The sequence below is a fragment of the Oryctolagus cuniculus genome, chromosome 1, assembly GCF_051225735.1.
Source record: "Oryctolagus cuniculus isolate XC-2025 breed Fujian yellow rabbit chromosome 1, ASM5122573v1, whole genome shotgun sequence".
NCBI lineage: Eukaryota > Metazoa > Chordata > Mammalia > Lagomorpha > Leporidae > Oryctolagus > Oryctolagus cuniculus.
In genome coordinates, this window is record NC_142867.1 from 203822786 (window position 1) to 203842924 (window position 20139).

The 20139-nt window shown below is 39.8% G+C and overlaps 1 protein-coding gene across 7 annotated transcripts in view; it reads left to right on the forward strand.

Moving 5' to 3' along the window:
* Window positions 1-20139, forward strand: part of STX17 (syntaxin 17) — a 95529-nt gene that overhangs the window by 43184 nt on the left and 32206 nt on the right. For 5 of the 7 annotated variants that reach the window (XR_007923542.3, XM_002707946.6, XM_089301169.1 and 2 more), the window contains exon 4: window positions 13353-13578. Coding sequence is in view for 5 of the 7 variants with exons in the window: in XM_002707946.6 (XP_002707992.4) it covers window positions 13353-13578 (226 nt within the window). In the remaining 2 variants the exon portion in view is untranslated. Of the gene's footprint in view, window positions 1-12181; window positions 12314-13352; window positions 13579-14989; window positions 15111-20139 lie in introns of those variants that run through there. The other 2 variants (XR_016211180.1, XM_089301162.1) reach the window with 2 other exon arrangements.

Genomic DNA, 20139 nt, shown 5'->3' on the forward strand with positions numbered 1-20139 from the left:
GCCAGGAAGCCAGAATACCCTTAGGGTCTCCCATGTGATGGCAGGGGCCTAAGCACATGGGTATCTGTTGCTGCTTTCCCAGGCACATTAGCTGGATCTTAAGCAGAGCAGCCAGGATTTCAACTGGCACACATATAGGGATGCTGGCATCACAGGCAGTGGTAATCTGCTGCAACACAACATTGGCCCCAAGATTTTCTTTATCATTGCTTAGAATGCAATTCTGTGATGAATTCTTTCATTGACTTTTTTCTTTCAGTATATAGTTATTCAAATGTATTCTCATTTGCATTGCTTCTGCTGAGAAATCTGCTTCATATTTTTGTTCCTCTGAATGTAATGTGTTTTTTTTTCTCTAGCTTCTTTGATGGTTTTGATTCTAGACATTTTGATTGTGATAGGCCTTAGCGGAATTCTCCTCTTATGACTTACGTTTTGAATTTGTTGAGATTCTTAGACCTTTGGATTTATTGTTTGCATAAAATTTGGAAGTTTTTCAGCCATTATTTCTTTATATATTTTCCTGTCCCCTGCCTTCTCTTTTCCTTCAGGGACTTCAATTATGCATATGTTAAGTTGCTTTAAATTATCTCACAGCTCACTGATGCTCTAATTTTTCTTATTATTTTTTCTCGTGCTTAATTTTGGATAGTTTCTATTGGTAGGCCTTCATGTTCACTACTTTTAACAACAGCAATATCTTACCTGCCATTAATTGTATTCAATATGTTTTTCATCTAAAATACTTGTAATTTTCATGCCCAGAATTCTGATTTGGACCTTTTTTATAACTTCCATGTCTCTACTTAACTTTTGGAATATATGAAACACAATTGTAATAACTTTCCCACTAATTCTAACATCTGTGTCCATTCTGGGTCAGTTTTATGTCTGATTATTTTCCTTAATATGAGTCATTTTTTCCTGTCAGTATGTCTGGGGATCTTTGATTGGGTCTCCCTTACCTCGTTGAATGCTGGATATTTTTTTGTTCCTATAATTCTTCTTAAGTTTTGTTCTAGAATGAAGTAAGTTACTTGGAAACAGTTTCATCCTTTTAGGTCTTTTCACTGGGCTGAACTGGAACAGTGCTCGGTCTGTGACTAATTATTCTTCATTACTGAGGCAAAACCTTTCTGAGTACCCTACCCAATGTCCTATTAATTAAGATTTTTCCACTTTCACTGGTGGATACAGGTGCTGCTTACTACTTTGAGTGGGTGCTGGACCCAACTTCCTCTGGTCTTTTCAGATGGTTCTTCCCTCAACTTTGGGCGGTTTCCTCACATATATATTCTGATCAGTTCTTTACTAAACACTGATATTAAGTGACCTCTAAGTATTGATATATTGATGACTCTTCTGCATACCTCCAAGATTCAGTCTCTGCAGCTCTCTTTTCTCTTGTCCTCTGTTCAGTGAATTCTACTTACCTTGTACAGAAGCAGGAGCCCATATATTATTATGTTTTGAAACTGCAAGTAGAATAGGCTTAATAGTTGTCTTCTCTGTGATTAAAAAAAAACAGCCTGAGGAAAGATTTTGTGACCAAATATTGAAACTATGTGAAAGAGCTGGAAGTTGTTACTACCAAAGTAATGCACTGAAGAATATAAACTTGGCTTTTATAGAAACCTAATCAGCTAGCTTTTTCTCTATAGCAGAACTTGTTGAGAACACAGATTTCTGGGGCTCACCTTAGAGATACTGATATAGTAGACTTCAGAGCACATTTAGAAAGATAATACTCTACACAAAGTATGCAGTCCCATAAGTAGCATAGATATATAGAAATAAAATCAGTCATGGAAGTTATAGAAGTGAAATGTGAGTATCATGATTTTACGAGGAGAAATATAGAATACTTGAGCTACTACTTTTTAATTTTTAGAAAGGGGATTTAAAAGGAGGGAATGAGGAAGACAGTGGAGTATCACGGATCACACAGGTTAGGAGAAAAGAAGAAAGGATTCAAGAGAACCAAGGCTATATAAAGAATGGATGAGAGTAGATTTCAAAAGGAATGCTAACTGAAAGCAAATTGCTTTAGGTTACTGTGAACCTCCAAGGAATTTGTAACATTTTGCCTTAAAATTTTTATGAACTGATTAATTTTTATTTAGGAACTTTGACTTCTACTCTGATTGACATAGTTTCTACAAATTACAAGGAAGAATTTAAATCTAAGACACTATTAATTGTAAAACATGTTATTATTTTGTATCCCTGTAAGAAAGAAAAAGTTCCTCCAGTTAACTGTGGCATAATGTGTTTTCACCATCTATTTTAAGATACATTACAATTTCAGAGATGTTAAAATATGGAAAAGATATCATATCCTAAAATTGATGAATTATAGTATTGTGAAGGCTCTGCCCTGTCTTTTCCCAATCTATTCTATTTAGAATGTTGTATTTAATATTATTCTCCAGTGACAGCTCAAATATCCCTTCCTTCATCAAAGCTATCTATCTAGATCCTTATAGTAAGATACGTTTCAAATTTCCTTTGAGCATGTTTCTTATGCCCCTTTCAATTTTGAATATTTCTCCCTAATAAGGAATCAAGGGCAAAATAGGAGTTAAGTAGTTCTGCTTTCTTGGCATCATCTGTTAACATTATACCATCTGCCCCAAGCAGTAGGCCTGAACCTTCTTTCTTGTTCTTGCTCTACATTTATTTTTTAAATCCTTTTTATTGTTCTTAACATTTTTCACCAGCCTCCGCTCATTCTGGGCTCTTACTTTACTTACATGATTCTCCTCGTTTCACACCACTCTTTTGTATTCACGTGCTTTTCTTTTTGTTCCTATTTTTTTTCACCAAGTCTCTTAAAATCCCAAACTTATCATAGCATACCTTACACAACTAAGTTGGATTCTTTAGATGCCACTTTCTTTTCTTTCTTAATTTGTTTTTATAGTCTCAGAATTTCATTTTTTAGAAACTGAAACTCTTATTTTTTTTAAAGATTTTATTTATTTATTTGAGAGGTAGAGTTACAGACAGTGAGAGGAAGAGACAGAGAGAAAGGTCTTCCCTCCATTGATTCACTCCTCAAATGACCTCAGTGGCCGGAGCTGCGCCAATCCAAAGCCAGGAACCAGGAGTGTCTTTCTGGTCTCCCATGCAGTGCAGGGGCCCAAGCACTTGGACCATCTTCTACTGCTTTCCCAGGCCATAGCAGAGAGCTGGATTGGAAGAGGAGCAGCCGGGACTAGAACTGGTGTCCATGTGGGATGCCGGCGCTGCAGGTGGAGGATTAAGCTACTGTGCCACGGTGCTGGCCCAGAAACTGAAACTCTTTTTACAAAAAACTTACCACAATATTATTCCGTGGCATCATATGGCTTATTTCTTTAAACTTGATAAAACCACATCCCTAAAGAATCACTAATCCCAGTAATCATTTTTTCCTAACTGATAGAAATCCAGGATGATGTGATTGCTTTCTGATGGCTGTCATTTCCACTTCAATATTTTAGACTTAGACAACAGAATTAATTTCAAAGGAAAAGTTCCTTTCATTATCTAATGAAAGAAGAAATATTTCTGTGCTGGTGACATGTTTTCTATTTTTCTAGTGACAGTTTTTCTAGGGAAGAATTCTAGTTGGTTTCTTAATAGTTGGAGATTCCTGTTGATATTAGATGACTACTTTGCCTCTTTGTGGAAAATACGAAGAGAGCATTCATTCATTATCATACTTATTAAATCATGCTATATACCAGATACCAAACAAAGCCTTGAGGAAACAAAGGTGAAGAAATTAGTCAGGCTGTTGTTCTTATAGACTTTACAGTTCAGTCAAATGAATGAATATCTTTTATCCAGCAACATGGTGCCCAATATAATTACACAGTAAAACCCCTACCCAATTGTTCCCCATTCAAATACTTTAAATCTTTTTTCTTTCTTTAGGTTGTTTGGTTATACAAGTCAGTATAATGTTCTTCCCTAAAAATATTGAAATTTTTTATTGTGATATATAATGGTCCTATCATAAAATGCCTAAATTATAAATATCTCCCTAAATGAATTGTTATACTGTGAGTACTCATGCACTACAACTCAGATCAAGAAATAGAGTTGCCAGCACCCTAGAAGCCCCCCATTGACTTTTCCCAATTACAATTGCCTTTTCCCTGGCCAGCGCCGCGGCTCACTAGGCTAATCCTCCGCCTTGCGGCGCCGGCACACTGGGTTCTAGTCCCGGTCGGGGCGCCGGATTCTGTCCCGGTTGCCCCTCTTCCAGGCCAGCTCTCTGCTGTGGCCAGGGAGTGCAGTGGAGGATGGCCCAAGTGCTTGGGCCCTGCACCCCATGGGAGACCAGGATAAGTACCTGGCTCCTGGCTTCAGATCAGCGCGGTGCGCCAGCCATGGCGGCCATTGGAGGGTGAACCAACAGCAAAGGAAGACCTTTCTCTCTGTCTCTCTCTCTCACTGTCCACTCTGCCTGTCAAAAAAAAAAAAAAATGCCTTTTCCCTCAAGAAAGTAATTAATCACTGTCTTGCTTCATAAGATAAATACTTCCTACCTTTTCTGTGTGGTTTTTCTACTGAAGTGTGTACGTAAGACTATGGTTCTATTTAGCTTGGTTTTGAACATTACATAATTTGAATCAAACAGAATATATTTTTTATGTATGATTTGAGATTTGCCTGTATTGTTGCCTATAACAATAGTTTATCCATTTTGACTTTTCACTTCTGTGTGTATTCCACTGAATGGGTATACCATAATACATTCTATTGGTGAACAGTTGAGCTGTTTTTAGTTTTCTGTTGCGAATTTTATTAACATTGTTATATGTTTTTACTGGTGCACATGTGCATACATTTCTATCAAGTATATTCCTAGGGCAGGAATTGCTGGTCCCTTTGGTGTACTTATTTTCGACTTTCATGGATAAAGAGTTTTCCAGAATAGTTATACTACTTTTATACCTCTTCCCAGGAGTGGATGCAAGTTCTTATAGGTAACTGTGACCTTACCAATGACAATATTTAGCATTATCTGACTTTAATTTTAGTGGTCTGGTGAGTAATTAGTTATGGCTTTAATTTACATTTATTTGATTATTAGTGAGACTTAGTAACTCTGTTTATGGTCAGTGCCCATTTATAGTTTTATATGTGTGTGTGTGTGTGTTACAGTTACCTGCTGCCAGTCAGTGGTTTGCATTTTGCTGTATTAGTGGTGTCTCTTGATGACTAGTTCACTAATTAATATAGTCAAGATTATCAATCTTTTTTGGTTGGCCACTTTTGTGCCATGTTAAGAAATCTTTCCTGAAGAATGGGCCATCAAATAAGGAGGTACCTTTCTCCGAAGGGAGGAGAGAACTTCCTCTTTGACTATGACTTTGTCTAAATAAGATCAGAGTTGGCGAACTCAAAGGCTTCCATAGCCTTGGCAACTCATGACAAGAGCCTAGGGAGATTACTGATGCCATAAACAAGAGTGTCAATTTGTTAAGTCAACAACAGGAGTCACTGTGTACTTACTTCTCATGTAGGATCTCTGTCCTTAATGTGTTGTCCAGTGTGAATTAATGCTATCACTAGTACTCAAACAGTACTTTACACTTTGTTTCTGTGTGGGTGCAAACTGTTGAAATCTTTACTTAATATATAGTAAATTGATCTTCTATATATAAAGATAATTGAAAATAAATCTTGATGTGAATGGAAGGGGAGAGGGAGTGGGAGATGGGAGAGTTGTGGGCGGGAGGGAAGTTATGGGAGGGAAAAAGCCACTGTAATCCATAAGCTGTACTTTGGAAATTTATATTTATTAAATAAAAGTTAAAAAAAAAGAAATCTCTCCTGGAGTTGGCATGGCTCAGCAGATTAAGCCATAACATACCAGGCCTGCATCCCATATGAGCACTTGTTCAAATCCCTGCTGCCTTACTTCTAATCCAGCTCCCTGCTAATGTGCCCGGAAAGCAGAGGATGGCCCAAGTACTTGTGCCCCTACCACCCACAAGGAGACCTGGCTTCCAGCTTCGGCCTGACCCAGTCCTGTCCATTATGGCCTTTTGAAGAGTGGAAAAGAGGATGGAAGATTCTCTCTCTCTCTCTCTCTCCTCCCCCTACCATGTAACTCCGCCTTTCAAATCAATCAATCAATCTTTTTTATAAAAAAGAAAAGAAATCTTTCCTACCCCTTGGTCTTGAAGACTTCCCTATTTAAAAGTGTCACTGTTTTCCAGTTTTGTTTTTTTCCTGTTTGGCCACTCAACTGACCAAGCATAAGTTTGGAAACATCACTCTTTGCTCTACAATACCACTTTTGTGTATATGTGTTTAGGTTTTTTCTGGGCTATTTTGCTGTTTATTTGTCTACTCTTGGATCAAAGCCACCCTGTTTTAATTACTATGACTTTGTAATCAATCTTGATACCTAATAGAGGAAATCTACTCACCTTCTTCCTCATAAGTACTTTGGTCTATCTCAGCCCTCTACATTGTCTTATATGTTTTAGAATCACTCTTTAAGCTCCCCGCAAGGCATTATTACTGTTTCAGTATAGTTGTTGATCACCTAGATATAACCACATTTGTTGTTGTTGTTGTTCATTTTTTCTCTCTTTATATTTCCAACTTTGTATCTGGGATTAATTATTGTTCTTGTGAAAATACACCATTTAGGGCTTTTTTGTTTTGCTCTTTTAATGTGTATTTGCTGAAGATAAGTTCACTCAGTTTGTCTAAAAATGTCTGTTTTACATTTGTCTTTTTTTTTTTTTTTTTTTTTTTGACAGGCAGAGCTAGACAGTGAGAGAGAGACAGAGAGAAAGGTCTTTCTTTTGCCCTTGGTTCACCCCCCTAAATGGCTGCTATGGCTGGTGCACTGTGGCCGGCGCGCTGCGCCGATCCGAAGCCAGGAGCCAGATGCCTCCTCCTGGTCTCCCGTGCGGGTGCAGGGCCCAAGCACTTGGGCCATCCTCCACTGCCTTCCCGCACCACAGCAGAGAGCTGGACTGGAAGAGGAGCAATCAGGACAGAATCCGGCGCCCTGACCAGGACTAGAACCCAGTGTGCCGGCACCGCAGGCGGAGGATCAGCCAAGTGAGCCACAGCGCCGGCCAGGGAAAAGGCAGTTATAATTGGGAAAAGGCAATGGGGGGCTTCTAGGGTGCTTTTGTCTTGATGGGTATTTTTGTGTTGATGGGAACCTGGAGTTACGAACTGGAGGCAGAAATTGAACTGAGGCACTCCAATGTGAGGCACAGGCATATTAACCCCTAGACTAAACACCCACTTGTCTTTGTGAAATTCTTAGCCTCCAAATTACTTGCAAGCTTGTTTGTTTTTTTATTCTTTTGAGATTTTATTTATTTATTTTTGGTTTGTTTTGTAGTTTGTTGTTTGTTCAGCTTTATAAGCCATTGCTGGTAGGAGGGTTCGTCTGAATCTCCTAGACTGCTATTTCCAGAAATAGCAACACCTACTTGATGTTCTTTGCATAGAATTTTATCATCCTGTTCCTTCTATTTGATTTTAGAAATTATAACTGTGCTGTCCAGTGTAGTAACTTCTGATCACATTTGACTCTTGAGCACTTAAAATGTGGCTAATTTGAATTGAGATATGCTATGAATATAAACTATATACCAGATTTCTAAGACTTACTATAAATAGAATATAAAATATTTCATTAATTTTATATTGACTATAGTTTTAAATAATATTTTAGATATATTGGGATAATAAAATATATTATTAAAATTAATTTTACCTATTTTGTTTTGTTTCTTTTGGGACTATCTGAAATTTTAAAGTTGCATATATGGCTTGTATTTGTAATTTGTATTGTACTTCTGTTGAATCGTGTTGCTGTATATTAAAATTGTTAAGAACACAATTTGTGGCCTAGGTTTGATTGCTGGCTGTACTGTTTTGTATCAGGGTAGTGGTTGGATACTTTCTTAACTTCTTGCTTTAATTTTCTCTTGCATAAAATAAGAATAATGGTAGTGTCCATTTCAAAGATATAATATGAAGATAAGATAAACGAGGTAAAACACTTATCACAATAACTTACAGTGTTGATAAAATGTGATCATAATTTATATTTTCTATGTTATGATAATTGCTATTATAGTATCAGATCTCATACTTTAATAGGAATTTTCTTTGTCTCCATTAAAATTTTCCCCTTTACCTATGGTAATAGGGCTCTTAGCTGGGTACTATAATTTGATTGGAGGCACAGATTCTGCACAAATAGCATCAGAGAGGAAGAATATATCACAAGCAAATGCTCATTAGGTTTAGTTACAGAAAATTTCTAATCCGTCTCCCAAAGAATATTGCTTAAAATATTTCTATAGACTATGTGGCAACTATAAGTAAGCTTTACAATTCTGGTCCAGAAAGGAGTCACATAGCCAGGAAATGGTGGTGTGCTGAAATGGATTAGATGATCACAAAGGCCCCCTAAAGATAATATAATTTGTACATGTTAATGCATGCATGTTGCTTATTTCAAAGATGTAGTCCAATTATCTTTAGATTTTCCAGCTCATATTAAAATGTTAGGAAAGTGGACATAAGGAATGTATAAAGTCATGTTAGTACAATTTTTTTGTTTACCCAGAACATCTTACAAGATGCTTTAGGTTGTAACTAAGCTGTTTTTCTCAGAATTAATTTTAGTTTTTCAAGAGTAAAATGGATACTTTAGATCATATTAAGATACCATATAGATAGGCATTATGATTGTAGTTTAGTGGAAAGATTGCTAGATTTATAGGAATAGTTAATTTTTAACCCCTTTTACCGTTAGATAACTGCATAATTCCTGAACAAGTTTTTGTTTTGCTTTACCTACATGTAATTATGTAGAATGTAATAATATAACCCATTACTTAGAAAGTGAGGCAATTGAGAAATTAAATAAATTAACACTTTGTTTTATCTAACGAATTTGCATTAATATTTATGAAATTACATTAGGAGGAAAGAATTTTTAAAATATATGAATAGAGGTCTATAATTCTTTTAAAAATATTATCTTAGGAAGATTAGTTTTATTTAATCTTCAAGGAATATTTGAGGTTGGACATTGTGGCACAGTTTGAGTCCCAGCTTACACTGCTTCTGATCTAGCTCCCTACTAATGTGCCTGGAAAATAGCAGAATCCCTGACCCTCTTGTGGAGACCTAGATTGAGTTTCCACCTGCTAACATTGGCTTGATCTAACAGTTGCAAGCATTTGAAGAATGAATCAGTGGATGGGAGTGTTGTTTTTCTCTGTCTCTCTTAAATATTTTTAAAGAAGAAATTTACATTTAAAAATAAAGATGACTGTATACTTTGAAATCTGTACAGTATTAATTATAGCAACGCATTAGCAAAAACATTATGATCAAGCCAATAGATTTTCTTTTTAAAAGAGGGAAAAATCACTTGATAAAAGTTCAACAATTTCATTCATAGGGGATTGCAGAATAAAACAGCAAAGAATGTGTGGCCATCTGATCCTGAATGCCCAATCTGGTCTGATCTCAGAAGCTAAGCAAGATCAGGTCTGCTTATTACCTGAATGGGAAGCAACAGTGAGATAACATGCAATCCTAGAAGTATGTAGGGAAGTGGGCACTCATACTTTGGTTGTCATGTGTATTGTTATAGCCTTTTGGTGGTGATCGAAGTAAAAGTGCATATTATCTTTGAAATATTCCCACTTCTGGGAATCAACCCTACAAAAAATATTATATTGGAGGTCAGCTTCATGGCACAGTGAGTTAAGCTGCCACTCACAATGCCAGTATCCTATATCAGAGTGCAGGTTCAAGTCCCAGCTAACTCCATTTCTGATCTAGTTTCCTGCCATTGCACCTGGGAAGGTAGTGGAAGATGTGGGAGATCTGGATGGAGTTCCTGGCTTCTGGGTTCAGCCTCACCCAGCCTTGGTTTTTGCAGGCATTTGGGAAGTGAACAAGTAGATAGAAGTATCTCTCTCTTGCCTTCTCTCTGTTACTGAGCCTTTCAAATAATAAATAATCACGATAGCTAAGACCTGGAATCAACCTAAATACCCATCAACAGTAGAAAGAAATTATGGGATATGTACTCTATAGAATACTATACAGCGGTAAAAAAAAAAAAAAAAAAAAAAAAAAAAAAAAAAAAAAAAAAAAAAAAAAGTGAAATCCGGTCATTTGCAACAAAATGGGGGAATCTGGAAAACATCATGCTGAGTGAATTGAGCCAGTCCCAAAGGGACAAATATCATATGTTCTCCCTGATCGGTAACAACTAACCAAGCACCAAAAAGGAACCTGTTGAAGTGAAATGGACACTATGAGAAACAGTGACTTGATCAGCCCTTGTCCTAACTGTTGATGTACAATTTAATACTTTATCCCTTTTAGTATTTTTTTGTTCTACTTAATACTATTGGTTGAACTCTGTAATTAACACACAATTATTCTTAGGTGTTTAAAGTGATCCCTGTTAAATATAAGAGTGGGAATAAGAGAGGGAGGAGATGTGCAATTTGGGACATGCTCAATCAGACTTGCCCCAAATGGTGGAGTTAGAAACATACCAGGGGATTCCAATACAATCCCATCAAGGTTGTATGTACCAATGCCATCTCACTAGTCCAAGTGATCAATTTCAGTTCACAATTGATCATACTGATAGGACTAAGAGTCAAAGGGATCACATAAACAAGAATAGTGTCTGCTAATACTAACTGATAGAATCAAAAAGGGAGAGAATGATCCAACATGGGAAGCGGGATACACAGCAGACTCATAGAATGGCAGATGTCCTAAACAGCACTCTGGCCTCAGAATCCGCCCTTAAGGCATTTGGATCTGGCTGAAGAGCCTATGAGAGTATTTTAGGCATGGAAAGTCAAGACACTCTGGCAAAAAAAAAAAAAAAAAAAAAAAAAAAAAAAACCTAAATGAAAGATCTCTATGAGTGAGATTGAGATCCCAGTGGAAAGAACAGGTCTTCAAAGAAGGAGGTACCTTTCTCTGAAGGGAGGAGGGAACTTCCACTTTGACTATGACTTTGTCTAAATAAGATTGAAGTCGGTGAACTCAAAAGGCTTCCATAGCCTTGGCAACTCATGACAAGAGCCTAGGGAGATTACTGACGCTGTAAACAAGAGTGTCAATTTGTTAAGTCAACAACAGGAGTCACTGTATACTTACTTCTCATGTAGGATCTCTGTCCGTAATGTATTGTTCAATGTGAATTAGTGGTATAACTAGTACTGAAACAGTACTTTACACTTTATGTTCTGTGTGGGTGTAAATTGATGAAATCTTTACTTAATATATACTAAATTGATCTTCTGTATATAAAGATAATTGAAAATGAATCTTGATGTGAATGGAAGGGGAGAGGGAGCGGAAAATGGGAGGGTTGCGGGTGGGAGGGAAGTTATGGGGGGGCAGCCATTGTAATCCATAAACTGTACTTTGGAAATTTATATTTATTAAATAAAAGTTTACAAAAAAAGAGAATTAACAATGAAACTTGTCTTCAAACAGTACTTTATACTTTGTGTGTCTGTGTGGATGTAAACTGTTGGAATCTTTACTTAGTATAGAGTTGATCTTCTGTATATAAAGATAATTAAAAATGAAGAATCTTGATGAAGAATGTGATGGAAGTGGGAGTAGGAGGTGGGATGGTTCGGGGGTGGGAGGGCAGGTATGAGGGGAAGAACTGCTATAATCCAAAAGTTGTACCTATGAAATTTATCTTTATTAAATAAAAGCTTTCTATAAAAATATTTTTTAAAAATTAGTATATATTATAATGCTAATATGTAATGGGATTTTTACACAAAGATATTTGTTTGTTATTTGTAATTACCAAAAGCTAGAAACAACATATAGAACTGTTGTTCATTGGAGGGGTGACTGATTAAATTGTACCACAACTATACTATGGAATATGGTGTTGTGGGGAGCAACTCGGACTAGACTAAGTTACTGGAATTAAGACTTATTCTATGCATCTGCTCTCCCACAATATGGCGCTGGGAGAGGAGAAAACAGCTTCTACACAGCTGCCTCCAGTTCAGCCAATAAACTGTAGGACTTGCTCCTGATTGGAGGAGAGCAGCGTGCTCGACGTGTGGGTAGCAGAGTTGGGATTGGCAGAGGAGGACTATAAAGGAGGAGAGAGACGGCATGCACCGGGAACATCTAAGGGGAACACCTAAGGGGAACACCTGTGCAGCCCCCGAGAGAGCCGGCCGGCGGTGTGCCGCTCCCCTGCGGAAGTGGGGAAAGTGGCCAGGGGGAACCACCCTTCCACGGAGGTGGAAGGGTCAGTAGCCAACCCGGGAAGAACCAGCAGCAAACCCGGGGAGGGCCGAGCAGACAAAAGAACAGCGCAGGGTCCTGTGTCGTTCCTCCACGAAGAGGGGGAGCGACATAATGGTGCCGTGACTCAGATATGAAGCCTAGGCAGGACTTAGTGTCGTTCCTCCATGAAGAGGGGGAGCGACAGGTGTGACCATTGACCAGGAGGGATCTCTATGATGAGATTGTTAAGCTGGAGTGTGAAATGAAAAATTAGATTGTTATGCAAAATGTAATCCATTTTTTTGTAAAAGAGAAAGCCTGTATATGTTAAATGTGTGTATGAGGTGTGAGAAACATGGGAGGATTGGGTTAAGAGAATTGATGGGATTGATGAGAAAATAATTATTTCTTGATATGTTTCTGTATTGTTTGATTTAGTATGAAGAGCATTTGTTACTTAAATAAATACATTGTAAGTATCAGAATGTGAGTTCTGAAGATGGTGATCTTGGAGGCAGGCATTTGGCCTAGTGGTTAAGATGCTGCATCCCATATCGGAGTACCTGAATTTGATTCCCAGTTCTGGCTCATGATGCCAACCAGCACAACTAGATGAGTTTCTGCCAGCCATGTGGGAGACCTGAATTGAGTTCAGTTCAGTGAGTCGAATGCAGCTTCAGTCCCAATCCAGCATGGGTTGTTGCAAATTTTGGGGGAGTAAACAAACATTTGGGAGTGTTCTTTTCCCTCTCCCATCTTTCTTTTTTTCTCTCTCTTTCTTCTTCTTTCTCTCTGTCTCTCTCTCTTTCTCCCCTCTCCCTTCTTCTTTTGCTCCACCTCCTTCCCTCAAAAATAAATAGATAATTTTTAAAAAGATAATAATTTTTTAAAGATGATGGATTTAGCTAGCCATAAACATAGACAATAGTAAAATGTTTTGCCACACTTTTCATGATAGAGAGTATGTGATCATTTCCATTTACAGCCATCATAACAAACTGCTTTTGAGAAGAAAGATACTTTATAAAAGAGTGGCATTAATGAGTCTTTTTCTTTTCTAGCAACTCCGCTCCAATATTAGGGAAATGGAGAAACTTTGTTTGAAAGTCCGAAAGGATGACCTAATACTTTTGAAGAGAATGATAGATCCAGTTAAAGAGGAAGCAGCAGCAGCAACAGCAGAATTTCTGCAACTCCATTTGGAATCTGTGGAAGAGCTTAAGAAACAATTTAGTGATGAAGAAACTTTATTACAGCCTTCTTTAACCAGATCCATGACTATTGGTGGTAATGTATTATGTTTTAAAAATATTTATTTGAGAGGCAGAGTTACAGACAGAGAGGGAGAGACAGAGAAGAGGTCTTTTCATCTGATGGTTCACTCCCCCAATGGCTGCAACAGCCAGAGCTGGGCCCATCCGAAGCCAGGAGCTTCTTTGGGGTCTCCCACGTGGGTACAGGAGTCCAAGCACTCTTCAGGCAGAAGCTGAACCTATGCCACAGCACCAGCCCAAGTAATGTATTATTTTAAGTGTTGTTCTTGATCATAGTAATGTAGTTAATTAAAGCTCACCTCCTTGTATAGATATTGCAGATTATCTATAGGTCTCTGGGGATTACCTGCTATCCAAATATGCTGAACCCATGGACTCTGAATGTGGCAGAAGATATATACCCTAGAAGTTTTGCAGGATAAAATTTTCAAGGCTGTACTTATAGGGAGCAGAGCTTCAGGCCTTCAAATACCTATTTGTTTATGTATTGAAATTTTTTTAAATCTTTCCTAAAGAGAAAGTTGTCTATGTCTGAAGAGTACTTTTTACTCCTCCCTGTGTGGAGCTGCTAAGGCATGCTTTTTCTTTTAAACATTCTGGTATTCTTAGGGAATATTAGATTAATCGCCCAGCTCAGTTGTCTGAATTTAACTGACAGCATTTAAAAAAAAATTTGCAGTGAGGGTCATGCCATCAGTTCTGTGAAGTAATATTCCACAAAACAGCCTTGTAAAACTTGTCATTATAACTTTTCTGAAGATGTCATCAACAATTGTCAACTACACTATAGTAAGGTCTTTTTTTATTTTATTATTTTTATTTATTTATTTATTTTTTTGACAGGCAGAGTGGACAGTGAGAGAGAGAAACAGAGAGAAAGATCTTCTTTGCCATTGGTTCACCCTCCAATGACCGCCACAGCCGGCACGCTGCGGCTGGCGCACCGCACTGATCCGATGGCAGGAGCCAGGTACTTATCCTGGTCTCTCATGCGGGTGCAGGGCCCAAGTACTTGGGCCATCCTCCACTGCACTCCCTGGCCACAGCAGAGAGCTGGCCTGGAAGAGGGGCAACCGGGACAGAATCCGGCGCCCCGACCGGGACTAGAACCTGGTGTGCCGGCGCCGCAAGGTGGAGGATTATCCTAGTGAGCCGCGGTGCCGGCCATAAGGTCTTTTTTTTTTAAAGATTTATTTATTTATTTGAAAGTTAGAGTTAAACAAAGAGAAGGATAGACAGAGAGAGAGAGAGAGAGAGAGAAAGAGAGAGAGAGAGAGAGGTCTTCCATCTGCTGGCTCACCCCCCAATTGGCCACAATAGCCAGAGTTGTGCCAATCCAAAGCTAGGAGCCAGGAGGTTCTTCCGGGTCTCCCATGTAGGTACAGGGGCCCAAAGAATTGGACCATCTTCTACTGCTTTTACAGGCCACAGAAGAGAACTGGATCGGAAGTGGAGTAGCCAGGAATCGAACCGGTGTCCATATGGGATGCCAGGACTGGAGGTGGTGGCCTTACCTGCTACGCCATAGCACCGGTCCCTAATAAGGTCTTTAACCCTGAAAAATTCTTGCCTTAATACACAATAATACTTAAAAGTAGTTGGCCTTTTGTATCTTATGGGTATTAAATAGAGTAATCGGTACACTACTTGATAATAATAATAATAAAGCACACTACTTGAGTAATAATAATACCAACAATTAATTATTAGTAATTGATTAAATAGTAATTAATACTTATTAATTGATAAATATTAATAATATAAATAATTGATAATAAAGTACACTTCTTAAATAGAATAATTGGTACACTACTTGATAATAATAATAAAGTACACTATTGAGTAGTGTACTTTAGAAAGCTGAAAGCTAAAATTTTCATGACCAAATTAAATTTTTTAATTATTCCATCTTTATTTTATAATTGCTGCCCTTGTTTTCTTTTCTTTTCCCTTCCTTCCTTCCTTCCTTCCTTCCCCCCCCTCCCCACTTCCTCCTCCCTTTCCCATTCCCGGTCCCATTCTCCAGTAAGAATCATTTTCAATTAACTTTATACATAGAAGACCAACTCTATACTAAATAAAAATTTCAAGAATTTGCACAAACACAAAAACATACACAAATTTATAAAAAAAACTATTTGAGAACAACTTTTACAGTTAATTCTCATAGTACAAATCATTGAGGACAGAGGTCCTGCATAGGGAGTAAGTGCAGTGACTCCTGTTGTTAATTTAACAGTTAACACTCTTATGTATGACATCAGTGATTACCTGAGGCTTTTGACTTGAGCTGCCAAGGCTATGGAGGCCTTTTTTTTTTTTTTTTTTTTTGACAGGCAGAGTGGACAGTGAGAGAGAGAGAGAGAGAAAGGTCTTCCTTTTCCATTGGTTCACCCCTCAATGGCCGCTGCGGCCGGCGCACCACACTGATCTGAAGCCAGGAGCCAGTTACTTATCCTGGTCTCCCATGCGGGTACAGGGCCCAAGCATCTGGGCCATCCTCCACTGCACTCCTGGGCCACAGCAGAGAGCTGGACTGGAAGAGGAGCAACCGGGACAGAATCTGGTGCCCCAACCGGGACTAGAACCCAGGGTGCCAGCACCACAGGCAGAGGATTAGCCTATTGAGCCACGGCGTCAGCCTGTGGAAGCCTTTTGAGTACACAATCTCCATCAGTATTTAGATAAGGCCTTAAGCAAAGTGGAAGTTCTTTCCTCCATTCAGATAAAAGTACCTCCTTCTTTGATGGCACTGTCTTTCCCTGGGTCTCCACAGAGAATCTTCATGTAGGACATTTTTCCATGCCTGAAGTGCACTCATGGGCTTTTCAGCCAGACCATAATGCATTTTTTTTTTTTTTGACAGGCAGAGTTAGACAGAGAGAGAGAGGGAGGGAGAGATAAAGGTCTTCCTTCTGTTGGTTCATCCCCCAAATGGCTGCTAAGGCCAGCGCATTGTGCCGATCCAAAGCCAGGAGCCAGGTGCTTCCTCCTGGTCTCCCATGTAGGTACAGGGCCCAAGGACTTGGGCCATCCTCCACTGCCTTCCCGGGCCACAGCAGAGAGCTAGACTGGAAGAGGAGCAACCGGGACAGAATCTGGTGCCCCGACTGGCACTAGAACCCAGAGTGCCAGCGCCGCAGGCGGAGGATTAGCCTAGTGAGCTGTGGCACCGGCCTACCATAATGCCTTAAGGGCAGATTCTGAGGTTAGAGTGCTATTTAGAGCAATTGTCATTCTGAGTATGGTGTGTGGACTGCTTCTCATGTTGGAACATTCTCTCCTTTTTAATTCTATCCATTGTTGTTACCAGACACTTGATCTTATTTATATGATCCCTTTAAAACTTAATCCTATCTATATGATCAATTAAACACTTAATATGACCACTTTAACACTTAAGATGGCATTATTACCACCCAGCTTAATGAGATTTGGAGTCCCATGGCAAGTTTTTAGGTATACCCTTAGAAGTAAGTCCATAGGATGGCTGGCGCCGCGGCTCACTAGGCTAATTCTCCACCTTGCGGCACCAGCACCCCAGGTTCTGGTCCTGGTTGGGGTGCTGGATTCTGTCCCAGTTGCTCCTCTTCCAGTCCAGCTCTCTGCTGTGGCCTGGGAAGGCAGTGGAGGATGGCCCAAGTCCTTGGGCCCTGCACCCGCGTGGGAGACCAGGAGGAAGCACCTGGCTCCTGGCTTTGGATCAGCGAAGTGCGCCAGCCGCAGCAGTCATTGAGGGGTGAACCAACGGAAAAAGGACGACCTTTCTCTCTCTCTCTCTCTCTCTCTCTCTCACTGTCCACTCTGCCTGTAAAAAAAAAAAAAAAAGAAAAAAAAAAAAAGAAAAGAAAAAGAAGTCCATAGGAATATATGCAGAACTCTACATCTTTACAGTTACAAACTTCCTCTTTCCTCTCTTATTGTCATTCTTATTTCTTACTGTGATCTATTTTCAATTGACTTTACACACATATGATTAATTCTAGGTTAAGTAAAGAGTTCAACCAATGGTATTAAGAAGAAAACAAGGCCGATGCCACAGCTCACTAGGCTAATCCTCCGCCTTGTGGTGCCGAAACACCGGGTTCTAGTCCCGGTCGGGGCACCGAATTCTGTCCCGGTTGCCCCTCTTCCAGGCCAGCTCTCTGCTGTGGCCCAGGAGTGCAGTGGAGGATGGCCCAGGTGCTTGGGCCCTGCACCCACATGGGAGACCGGGAGAGGCGCCTGGTTCCCAGCTTCGGATCAGTGCGGTGTGCCGGCTGTAGCGGCCATTGGAGGGTGAACCAACGGTAAAGGAGGACCTTTCTCTCTCTCTCTCTCTCTCTCTCTCACTGTCCACTCTGCCTGTCAAAAAAAAAAAAAAAAAGAAGAAGAAGAAGAAGAAGAAAACAAAACAAAACCAACTGTTCATCAACAGGCAAAACAGGGCAGGAGAACATATGGTATTTTTCCCTTTGGGATTGGCTTATTTCACTAAGTTTGATGTTTTGCAGATTCAAACATTTTATTGCGAATGACAGGATTTCATTTTTTTTCCACTGTGTTGTATTCCATGGTGTACCTATCCCATAATTTCTTTATCTAGTCTTCAGCTGATGGGCATTTAATTTGATTCCATGTCTTAGCTATTGTTAATTGAGCTGCAGTAAACACAGGGGTTCAGATAACTCTTTTATTTGCTGATTTCATTTCCCTTGGGTAAATTCCCAGTAGTGGGATGGCTTGGTCATAAAGTAGGACTATATTCAGATATTTGAGTTATCTCCAAACTGTCTTCCATAGTGGTTTTACCAGCATACATTCCTACCAACAGTGGATTAGGGCACCTTTCCCCCAACATTCTCACCAGCATTTGTTGTTTGTTTACTTCTGTATGAAAGCCACTCTAACTGGGTGAGGTAAAGCCTTATTGTGGTTTTGATTTGCATTTCCCTGACGGCTAGTGATCCTGAGCATTTTTTCATGTGTCTGTTGGCCATTTGGATTTTCTCTTTGGAAAAATGTTTGTTTAAGTCCTTTGCCATTTCTTTTTCTTGTTTTTTTTTTTTTTTTTTTTTTTTAAGATTTATTTATTTACTTGAAAGCCAGAGTTACACAGAGAGAGGAGAGGCAGAGAGAGAGAGAGATGTGGGGAGCAACTGAGACTAGACTAAGTTACTGGAATTAAGACTTATTCTATGCATCTGCTCTCCCACAATATGGCGCTGGGGAGGAGTAAACTTCTACGCAGCTGCCTCTCGCCAATTTGACTGATGAGCTGCAGGAGCTGATCCTGCTCCTGATTGGAGGAGAGCAGCGTGCTCGACGTGTGGGTAGCAGAGTTGGGATTGGTGGAAGAGGACTATAAAGGAGGAGAGAGACAACATGCACCAGGAACATCTGAAGGAACACCTGAGCAGCCCCCGAGAGAGCCGGCCGGCGGTGTGCCGCTCCTCCGCGGAAGCGGGGAAAGTGGCAGGGGGGGCCACCCCTCCACGGAGGTGGAGGGGTCGGCAGCCAACCCGGGAAGGACCAGCAGCAAACCCGGGAAGGGCCGAGCAGACAAAAGAACAGCGCAGGGTCCTGTGTCGTTCCTCCGCGAATGGGGGAGCGACAAGAGAGGTCTTCCATCTGCTGTTTTACTCTCCAATTGGTCGCAATGGTTGGAGCTGTGCTAATCCATACCTGTGATCCAGGAGCTTCTTCTGGGTCTCCCATGTGGGTGCAGGGGTTTAAGGACTTGGGCCATCTTCTACTGCTTTCCCAGGCCATAGCAGAGACCTGGCTCAGAAGTGGAGCTGCTGGAACGCGAACTGGTGCCCCTATAGGATGCCAGCACTGAAGGTGGCGGCTTTACCCATTATGCCACAGCACCAGCCCTGAATCCTTTGCCATTTCTTAACAGGGTTATTTGTTTTGTTGTTGTGGAGTTTCTAAATCTCTTTATTTATTCTGGTTATTAATCCCTTATCGGTTTCATAGTTTGCAAATAGTTTTTCCCATTCTATCTCTTGCCCCTTCACTTTCCTTATTGTTTCTTTTGTGGTACAGAAGCTTCTCAATTTGATGTAATCCCATTTGTGAATTTTTGCTTTGATTGCCTGTGCCTCTGGGTCTTTTCCAGGAAGTCTTTGCCTGTGCCAATGTCTTGCAGAGTTCCCCCAATGCTCTCTAATAATTTGATGGTATCAGGTCATAGATGTAGGTCTTTAATCCATTTTTAATGGATTTTAGTGTAAGATGTAAGGTAGGAATCCTGCTTCCTACTTTTGCGTGAGGAAATCCGATTTTCCCAGCACCATTTGTTGAAGAAACTGCCCTTGTTCCAGGGATTGATTTTAGCTCCTTGATAGAATGTAAGTTGGTTTTAGATGCTTGAATTGATTTCTGGTGTTTCTATTCTGTTCCATTGGTCTGTCCATCTGTTTTTGTACCAGTACCAGGCTGTTTTGATTATAACTGCCTTGTAGTATGTCTTGAAATTTGGTATTGTGATGCTGGCTTTGTGTTTGTTGTGTAAGGTTGCTTTAGCCATTCGAGGTCTCCTGTGTTGCCATATGACTTTCAGCATCATATTTTCTATATCTGAGAAGAA